At 39.0% G+C, this 10,105-nt stretch overlaps 1 protein-coding gene across 1 annotated transcript; it reads left to right on the top strand.

The window, feature by feature from the left end:
• The first annotated feature begins 1,110 nt into the window (after nucleotides 1–1,110).
• On the top strand, nucleotides 1,111–7,572 carry ptger4b (prostaglandin E receptor 4 (subtype EP4) b). The gene is made up of 2 exons (XM_038308697.1): nucleotides 1,111–2,239; nucleotides 6,421–7,572. Exons 1-2 carry the CDS (start codon nucleotides 1,430–1,432, stop codon nucleotides 6,988–6,990), a joined length of 1,380 nt encoding a protein of 459 aa, XP_038164625.1. The 5' UTR covers nucleotides 1,111–1,429; the 3' UTR covers nucleotides 6,991–7,572.
• Nucleotides 7,573–10,105: the final 2,533 nt, after the last annotated feature.

Genomic DNA, 10,105 nt, shown 5'->3' on the forward strand with positions numbered 1-10,105 from the left:
CCAACCTTAACCAATCATTGGCCACCCCTGTGGCCACCCCTACCATTTTTTACCTCTAATAAAGATGGTGGCAGCAGGAATTCTCTCAAATGGAATATTCAAAACATTACATGTTTTTATGGTTAATTATACACATCAATATACTAACATCAAAGATAACAAATACAGAATTAATGCTCTTTTCAGAACTAGATTTTGTGTTATATGGGGTAAAGAGAAAATGTGTCTCTGCAAGTCATCTGGGAGTCTTCACTGAAATCATAGATAAATAACAATTTTAATAAAAACTTATCAAATAATACATTTATGTAGATATCAGTGCTTGTAAATATCAATTTTAAGCAGAATGTTTATTGATACAAGTAGGTAAGTAATGACGATGGAAAATATTTACACCCCAGAACTCAAAACTGAAAGACTTTTATCCACTATACCTTTTATCTAGAAAGCTCGGATGTTTAAATATATGCGTCTACTTGTCAGCAAAGCCTGTAGGAAAGTATAGTTTGTCTTTATTTAGAAAATATGGATATTTTGCACATAAATTTTCCTGTTGGAAGAGTGTAGATTGACCCTGAGGTTCTGGCCCCAATCCGCTTTTGGCCACCCCTCAGTGTACATTGGTTATTACCTGTGCACCATTATAAAAAAGTTTCAATTAGCAGAAGATTTTTCCATTTTGTCTACAATTTAAGTCAATGTAACACTCAAAACATTTTTGGAGAGCATTTAGGAATTTATTTTTAAATGGTTTCATTTACCCTTTTTATCTGAGTATGGGTTTTTTTTCATGAAATTTTTAAAATGCATTCATTTTCTCTTAACTGGAAATAGTAAGTAAATTATAACTTGAAATTATTGATAGATATTTACATCAATAAGGGCGTAAGGATTACTATTTATAGCTACAGTTTACCTTTTTTAAGTGAAGTAAAAAAAAGTCTAATTTCAAAAAGGAGGGATTTCTGTAATGTTTTAATAAGGGTGCTGGAGAAAGAAAATGATTAGTGTCTTCCTGCTGATCTGGTTTAATCTGCCTTCTACTGCTCTGACCTGTGGTGATGTCAACTGAAAAGTGATCGGGGGACAGAAGCTTAAAGAGGAGCTGAAACTGTGAGCGCCTGTAGCCAGTGCGCTCTGGGCGCGCAGACTGACAACACCTCAGACGCACATAGGAGGAGCAAACTAAAACTTCCCTATCAAGTTTGTGGGTGTGATGAGGACATGAAGGTGCGAGCGTCGAGACATTAAACAAAACCAAAAGTTCTTCCTCTCCTGGATTCATGCTTTTTTTTCCACCTCCACAATAAACATGGAGGTAAAATCCTGTGCGTAAAAATGGACCCTTAGCGGACACGATGGATTCGTTCTTCAGCCAAAAACAAGGCGCGTTAATGGAAAGTGTCTCTCCTTTGAAAGTAAGAAGACAATGTTTGCCATGAACGACTCGCTAGCAGGTATGAACAGCACCGCGGGGCCACCGTCGCCTCGTCCGCTCACCATCCCGACCATCATGTTCTTACTCGGGGTGCTGGGAAATGTCATCGCTATCGTGGTTCTGCGCCTGTCGAAGAAGGAGCAGAAGGAAACGACCTTTTACACTCTGGTGTTCGGGTTGGCGGTGACAGACCTCCTGGGAACCCTGCTGGCGAGCCCCGTCACCATCGCCACCTATGTGAAAGGCTCCTGGCCTGGAGGAGACCAACTGTGCCAATACGCAGGCTTTATCCTGCTCTACTTCTTCTTGGTGCAACTGAGCATCGTGTTCCTCATGTCAGTGGAAAGGTTCCTGGCTATAAATCATGCTTACATTTACAACCAGTTGGTCAACCAGAGACTGGCTGCGTGGACGCTCTTTGCGGTCTACGTGACGAGCTTCTTGTTTTGCTTGCTGCCCATCGTGGGGATCGGACAGGTGAAGCGCCAAGACCCCGGTACCTGGTGCTTCATCGATTGGAGGAGCAACGACACCACCGTGAGAGCCTACAACTTGATCTACGCGGGTTTGAACTCGCTGATCGTTTTGGCAACGGTCTTCTGCAACGTGATGGTTTGCGGTGCGCTTATCCGGATGCACAGACGCCTCATCCGACGCACCTCTGTGGGCATCGACCCGCGGAGGGACGCGGAGCTCAGGCGCCGGCGGAGCATCAAGGGGTTGGCTGGAGCCGAGATACAGATGGTTGTGGTGCTGATCGGAACCTCAGCCGTGGTTCTAATCTGCTCCATACCTTTAGTTGTGAGTATTGGATCATTTATCTCAATAGTTCTGCTTATGGATCTATGCGCTCCAGATGGAAGCTTCTTCAGTTTAAGACAAAATTAGGCATATTGACGGCATTGAAGATAAACACTCAGTAATTGATGACTGTTGGGTTCTTTTTGAACATTGTGTACTGAAGCGCACGTGTGGTTGTTCACACTTCATCTGGTTCAGAGGTTGAACAAGTTTCAGTTCTCAGTTCTGACCGCAAGGCTGCAGGCATCTGACAGATAGGTCGACCCCCTCTGAAAAACAAAGCAAAATGTTTTAAGGTTGTTGTTGATCTGTAAGGAAAATTGTGCACAGAAAATAGAAAACATGGCTACAAATTTACTATCCTATTAGCATGGGCGGTTCTAGAGAGGGGCCAACAGGGGCCAGTGCCCCCATAGATCATGTCCTGGCCCCTGTTATGGCCCATGTACTGAAGACATAATACTCTAATGATGATATGCAGGTCATTTGGATCTATTTAAATTTTTTTCTTTACAAATTCTGTTTTACAAATTATTTATAAACAATAAGGTGATAGCTTCAATGGTATTGAGATAGGATCCCAGTTTTCATCTGCTAAATGTTTTTTAAAATAAAAAGAAAAGATGAATTTATCTTTTTTTTTTGTTCTAATTCAGATTTTATACAAAAAAGTAATTTTAGCTTAAATTAAGTCAAAAATATGTAAAATTCCTAAATTATGAATGTATATTGATCCAATAAGACCTTTTTTATTTTAGTCAAATCTAATTAAATAGAGATTTCCCTTTATGCTGTTATATTTGAATCCCTAGGCCCGTTTTTTATTTCATGATTTTCTGTGCTCCCATGAAAACACGCTGGCCCCCTCCCGGCCCCCTGGTACATTTGGTCTAGAACCGCCACTGCATATAAGGTCCTGACACCAAAACTTTGATTTTGGACTATTATGAGCCAAACATGCAGAAAGATCTTGTTTTAAATGATAGTAATAATCATACAAATTATTATGATGAAATCATTTCACATTTTATACGAAGTGCTAAGTCAAGTTCTTGGGATGTAAATTGTTTATTCAGCCTCCTGTGTTGCATTAATTTATTATATTTCTGTTAAATAATACAGCTAAATAAAACAGAGGGTTTCTGCAATTACTTGATGAGTAATTGTGGCTAAATAAATAATTCCTTGGAAAAACTAAACCTAACAAGCTCAGATATAAAAGGTATCCATCTATGTGATGCTTAAACTATGTGTGGTTTGTACAGCAGGGACTACCTGTAGTTCCTCTTGAGGGCCCTTAAGCTTGGAAGGAAGGTGGCAATTTTAATGCTGATCACCACCAACAACCCACTCCAATAACACTAAACAGGCAAAATATATAAACAACTAAATATTTAAAATTTGGCCAGAAGAACCTATTTGAGTCAAGTTTCACAAGAAGGTAAACTGGTTATTTCTGAGCTAAAAGCTCATAAAAGGCACAGAAATTCTGGGTTTGGGACCATAAGAGAGAAATTATGAAATATAAAAAGTAGTTAACCGGTTAGAAATGATTACATCCTCATTACAGATTAACTACAGCTTATTTAGTGATTAGTGAAACCTTTACTCTGGGATGGGGGGGGGGGGGGGGGGGGGGGGATCAAATATGCATATGCAGCTTTTCTTTTCTTTTTATTGTATCCATGGATCATAACACTGCCATATCCAACCCACCAATTATATGCAGTATCTCCATTCAGTTTGACTAATCAACATCTAAATTAAACTAAATGAATTAAACGAGCCCTCATGGTTTGGTTAGTGTTTCCATTTAAATGTGTAATTGGATGTATAGTTGAAAATAGTCTCATAACGCAGAAATAATGTAGAACCGGATACGACAAACATTGAGATGTTTGTGCCTCTGGATTTAAGATATAATGAGTGTCAGTTAGAGTCATGGGAAGCAAAAGCCAAAGGCTCTTTTATGATTACTGCTTTTCTTGGCCCATTCCCATAAAGATCCAGCATTTGCTGTTAGTCTTTCAGGGTTCAATTTCTGTGCAGTTAATCAACTGTACTGTAAAAAAAAAAAAAAAAAAAAAAAAAAGTCTTTACACTCTTTAAACATCTTCTTAAATCATGTCTACTAACTGTTATGAAGTGTAGTTTGGTTTTGTTATGAAAAATATAGGTAATAATTATAAGTGGAAAGAAAAAGGCAAAAATCGTTTTTCAAATTGCTTTACAAATGGAAAAATCTGAAAAGTGTGGCGTGTATTTGTATTGAGCCCCCTTTATTCTAAATAGCCTAAAATCCAGAAAAACATAACTTCAGAGAAAAAACTAGTAGTTTTTCAATTCACAAATCTGGCGCATGTGACAAAGTGTAACCCTTCTTTCATGTTCAGTAATCCTTAACAGCCCTTAACTTTTAACCAATGCTCTCCATCAGTTCCATTAAATCTGAGCTTAAATGTAAATGTAAAAGTAGACTTTTGGAGTTTAGATTTGCAAAAGGTAGGGATTGAGGGGACCTGCAGCATGTACTGAGTCAAATATGCTTAAAGAAAATCCACAGTACATGATTCAGATTTTAGTTGGTAAAGAAACAGGTGTCTTTTGTGTTTCACTCGACATTTTCTGTGTTGTTAGAATGCATACACATGTGCTAGGGGCGTTCAATAAGTAGTGCATGTGACACACTTCCAGATGTTTGATCCAGCTGAACTTTTGCATATGAGGTTATTTTATCTCTGCAGATTAAGTAGCAAATTACAGCTCTGAACTATTTGTGGTTTCTGACTTACAGGTGTTTAAACTGAGTAAATTCTAAAATGGAGCCTGTTGAGTGTCGAGCAGTGATCCGGTTTTTCTGTTGGAAAGGACTCGAACCACGGGAGACTTTTGATGAAATTAAAGTAATTTATGGCGAAGATGCCCATTATATGACCTTGCAAAATGTTTTACAGGGTTATATTATGGGACATTATCACTATAAGTTACTTTCATTTGATCAAAAGTCTCCCGTTGTGTGCGTCCTTTCAAATGCAAGAACACAGACTTGACTCAGTTTGAACACCTGTGAATTAGAAACCACAATTAGTTCAGAGCTGTAATTTGCTATTTAATCTATAGAGATTTAAATAATTTCCCACGCAAAATTTCAGGTCGATCAAACATCTGGAAGTGGGTACTTATTGACCGCCCCTCATAAACACCCTGTATAATGATCTACTATTTTAAAAAAAGTCTTTTGTGTTCTCACTCTATATTACGTAAGCCGAGAGCGGTCATGTCCCTCAGATACTTTTTCACAGTGGATTTAACGAGAAAACAAGTTAATTTTCTCATTGTCTAAAGATAACGAAAGCTGTTTTCTCGTGATAACGAGATGATTGGTTTGTGTTAAAACTGATTGCATCATTCAACACCACAACAGAAGGAGAGGATTTATAAGTCATAGCAGCCTATGTGTAATTCTGTAAATAATCCTGTGTTCAACTTTTAGGTAACGAGACAACGTTGATGGTTTGATGATTTGCTTCCACTTCTGATTCATTAGCCATTAGACCTATGCCTCCACTGGCTTAGCGCCGGATGTTTTCTGAACAGCCCCGGTGTTACACCTGTAACAGGTATTAGATGCATTAACCCCCAAAATGAGTCCAGATTAAAGATTTTCATTTAAAAACAGTCATATTTGTTTCTACTGCATTCCATGCAATCCAATCATCCACCACGACCTGACAATGATTGAAAAGAAATAGGAAACTAAAAATATATTATTTGTGCACACATGGTACCGCGACTGCAGGCATAGACGGACTGGGAATCCAGATAATTATCTCGTTATCTTGAGAAAACAATTATTTGTTAAGCCGTGATAATAAGATAGTTATGTCGTTATCTCGAGAAGACAAAGGACAAATAAAAAAAAGTTGGGTATGACCGCTCTCGGCTTCCGTACTATATACTGTATATATCCTATGCAACTTTTTCTTCCTTTGGCACATTCTTCTTTGACGAATTGAACTGATGTAATGAGTACATTTCTTCACTGCGAGATCAATAAAGTCAATCAATCAATAAATTCTAAATCTTTTAAGAACTTCAAAGCTTTATGCAGTTTGACAATTCTGTTCACTGTTCATATACTATGAAACTAATTTAGAATATCTTTTTTTTTCTATCACCAGTTGAGGATCTTCCAAAATCAAATCTTCAAAAACCAGACAATGGAGAAGTCTTGGTTGAATGAGGACCTGAGAGCCATCCGCATGGCCTCTGTCAACCCAATCCTAGACCCCTGGTTCTACATCCTCTTGAAAAAGACAGTAGTTCTCAAAGTAGTAGAGAAGATCAAGTGTCTGTTCTGTAAAATGGGAGGCCGGGGACGGCGGGGGGGAGGACACTTTCTGTGTGGAGATGGACCCCTTACCTCCTCTATCGTCTCAAGGGATTCGCCGTCGTTAGCGTCCCATGAGCCGGGGGAGAGAGTCAGCACCCTACAGAGTATCCTTTACCCGACTGATGGGAACATGCTGGGACTGGTCTCTTTCCAGGCCAGGTCAAAGGAAGGCTCCAGCTTAGGAGCTGAGCAGACGTCACATTGCACACAAGAAGACTCCCAGCCTCAGACGGAGCTCCTGCAGAGGGAATCAGAGGACAACTTGATCCCTACTAACCTTTCAATTGGCCCGAAGGACACAGCCCTGCATGTGACCCTCACAGACGAGACCGCTAACATGCAGGAAAAATGCATTTAGCCATCAGCATCCCCAGTGTATGATCAAGGCATTACTCCTCAGTAGTGATTCCCTCAATTGATTCCAGTCACTCTTGTTGTAATCATAAAGGGACTCTTCTGTTGCACTTTTAAAAACTTTTGAACCACTCGGCCGTCGGAAATGACACTCAGTGATTGTAAAGGATCAATGTCAAAATGTGAATGGCGTTTTAAATTATTTAAAGTATGAAAATGTGTGTTACTGTCTTCTCTGTGAGAAGGTTTAGATATTTCTGTGCCATTTTACATTTCTTAAAGATGAATATACTTAAAGTGTCTTTGTTTTTTAAAACATCTGAACATTTGAAAACTGATTGTATTACTTAAGGACCCCTGACACTTCTAAATAGTATTTTCCACATTTCATAACAAAAGGCAGCTATACTATGTTTTTTTTTTTTTTCAAACACAGCAGAAGATGATTAAAAGACCATTTAATGTGATTTTTATTCTCTAAAACTGTTAATTTACTTGTTTTAACCCAGTGTTTTCAGATTCCAATCATATTTTAGCTTAATGTAAAGCCTCATATCTGATTTGGCTCTATGGGTTTGTTAAGAAAAGGGATGTTGTGATGTTGGGAAGATGTTGTGTCAGTTAAAACGGTTCTATAAAACACTATTCTCATTGTGCTGCTAACAACACCCCTTCAATACATATTCACAAGCATCTGTTTTTTGCTGAAAAAGCATCTTGTGAAAGAAAAAAGAAAAATTGATTCTTTAAAAATGTTGTTTTTATGGAACTATGCCAAAATACGGGAAAGCTGGAAGTTGTTTATTATTTTTTTAAGAATTGACAGCCCATAAAAACAACCTTATTACTTCTTTGCTGAAGGGGAATAAAAAGACATTATTTTATTGAGATTAATCCGAATCATCTTACATTAGTGGAGACTGCATTCCTTTTAGTAAAGTAAATAAAACCTGCTGTTATTTAGTACATTGTGACTCAATCTGTACTAGTAATGGAAGGGTGGCCAGGGTTTGCTCCTGTGTCAAACTCTGGCCTCTTTAGCTGTAATTACTGATAAACGGAATTCCCACAGCATGATTCTGCCACCACCTTGTGTCACGGTTGAGATGGTATGTTATGTGAGGAATCAGCTGTTTCTGTAACATTAGGCCTTCACAGAATCACTCATTTATTCATATAAGCTGTTTCTACATCGGGGCTCTAAGTCCAATTCATTGTGCTGGGTTATCAATTAACAGTATACAGGTTAAGGGGCCTAAATATTAACTTAAGTCATAGGATTCAGATTTTAACCATCTACCATGACCTGAAACAAGATGTCTAAAGATGCATAGAAATACATTTGTTTTCTTACATGTTAGTCAGGACTTTAAAATTTATTTCTGTGTGCCAAATTTCAAGGAGGATAGCTGGGCGCACCCTTTGAGATCGGGTTAGGAGCTCAGTTACCCGGGAGGAGTCGTTGCTCCTGCATGTCGAAAGGAGCCTGCTGAGGTGGCTTGGGCATCTGTTCCGGATGCCTTCTGGTTGCCTCCGTCTAGAGGTGATCCAGGCATGTCCTATTGGGCGGAGGCCTTGTGGAAGGCCCAGGACACGCTGGAGACACCATGTGTCTGAGCTGACCTGATGTCGCCCTGGGGTCCCCCCAGAGCAGCTGGAGGAGGTGTGTGTGGAAGTCTGTGCTTCTCTGCTTAGACTGTTGCCTCCGCAACCCGGCCCCAGATAAAGCGGAAGAAAAGGGATAGATAGGTAAATATCAAAGAAATCATGGATGATCAACCTGTTAAAAGCATTTTTTATCACTCTCTTCAATGTCATGAGTTCACAAACACAAGGACTTCTACGCCTTTAAAAAACATAATGAAGAGGCTGGTTAAAGCTGTTAGGATGAGTTCATCTGCAGTGACAGCAGGCGTGTCATAACATCAGCTAAGAAGCAGTGGAGGAAGGAAAAACTGAACACCTAACATAAGTAACAGGTTAAAGTTTGAAAATAGATTCAGGGGCTTTCATATTTGAAGACATGTGCTGTGGTCTAATGAAACAGAATGAAACGGTTGACAATAATAACCATTGCTACATTTCAGCGTTAAAATGGAAAGATGGAAATACTGAATGTCAAATGAAGCTAAGCAAATTAGTAACAAAGCGGCTTGAGGACCAATTCAGGACTTATTGATTAGGGTATAGGGCTTGGAGTCCTTAGGTTCTGGGTTCAAGCCCCACTCCCACAGACTGCCACTGTGGCTCTTTGAGCAAGACCCTTAACCCCACACTGCTCCCTGGGTGCCCCGTTACGGCAGACAAAATGCAGAGGTACATTTCTCCAATTTGAGATCAATAAAGTTAAATTATTAGCATGTTCTGAGGAGGTCATTATGAAGTCCTGAGTTCATGACCAACACAAGACGTGTGGGTAGAGGTGAAAAAACAAACCTGACTCAGATACAAGACTTCCCAGCAAACTAATAGGAAACTAATGAGGTAGGAAAGAAAATTTTCCTACCTCATTATTCTGATATTTACCAAATCAACATGAGTCACTCGTCCTAACTGACCTGAAACAACAGCTAGATAGTGGGGGATGGGAATAAAATCTGCAAAAATGAGTATTTTTTGTACTTATCCAGCATTAGGAAGTACTTAATCAGATTTATAAAGAAATTCTTTTAAATGTTAGCAATTCAAATATACCTAAAAAGTAGAACAGCACTTTTGTTTAGTAATGTGATTAAATGTGGAAGGGCTAAAGAAGAATTGCTACTTTTCCTGTCAGTAAATACTTGACCATCTGTGTAAGATTTTTAAAAATAATTTTTAAGAAGTGGTTGTTTTTAACATTTTCCTTTGCCAGTGAGATCGTTTTGGGATAATTTGCAACACGTGTTATTTCCTTCACCTCTTTCCATAAGAGCAGAAATAACTAAAACACTTAAAACAGACTATTTCAGATGGAACCGACTGGGAGCTCAGATCACGCGACCCCGATCTTATATGCATCTACGGACGTTTCTTTATTCCCCAAAGATTTCCAGGTCCAACGTGGCGTCCCTCCAAAGTCTTACGGGAGCAATTAAATGTCCCTCTGAGGACAATAACTCTTTAAAAGGAGCTGAGAG

This window comes from Cyprinodon tularosa, unplaced genomic scaffold, assembly GCF_016077235.1.
Source record: "Cyprinodon tularosa strain WSP-4 unplaced genomic scaffold, ASM1607723v1 ctg643, whole genome shotgun sequence".
Lineage (NCBI taxonomy): Eukaryota > Metazoa > Chordata > Actinopteri > Cyprinodontiformes > Cyprinodontidae > Cyprinodon > Cyprinodon tularosa.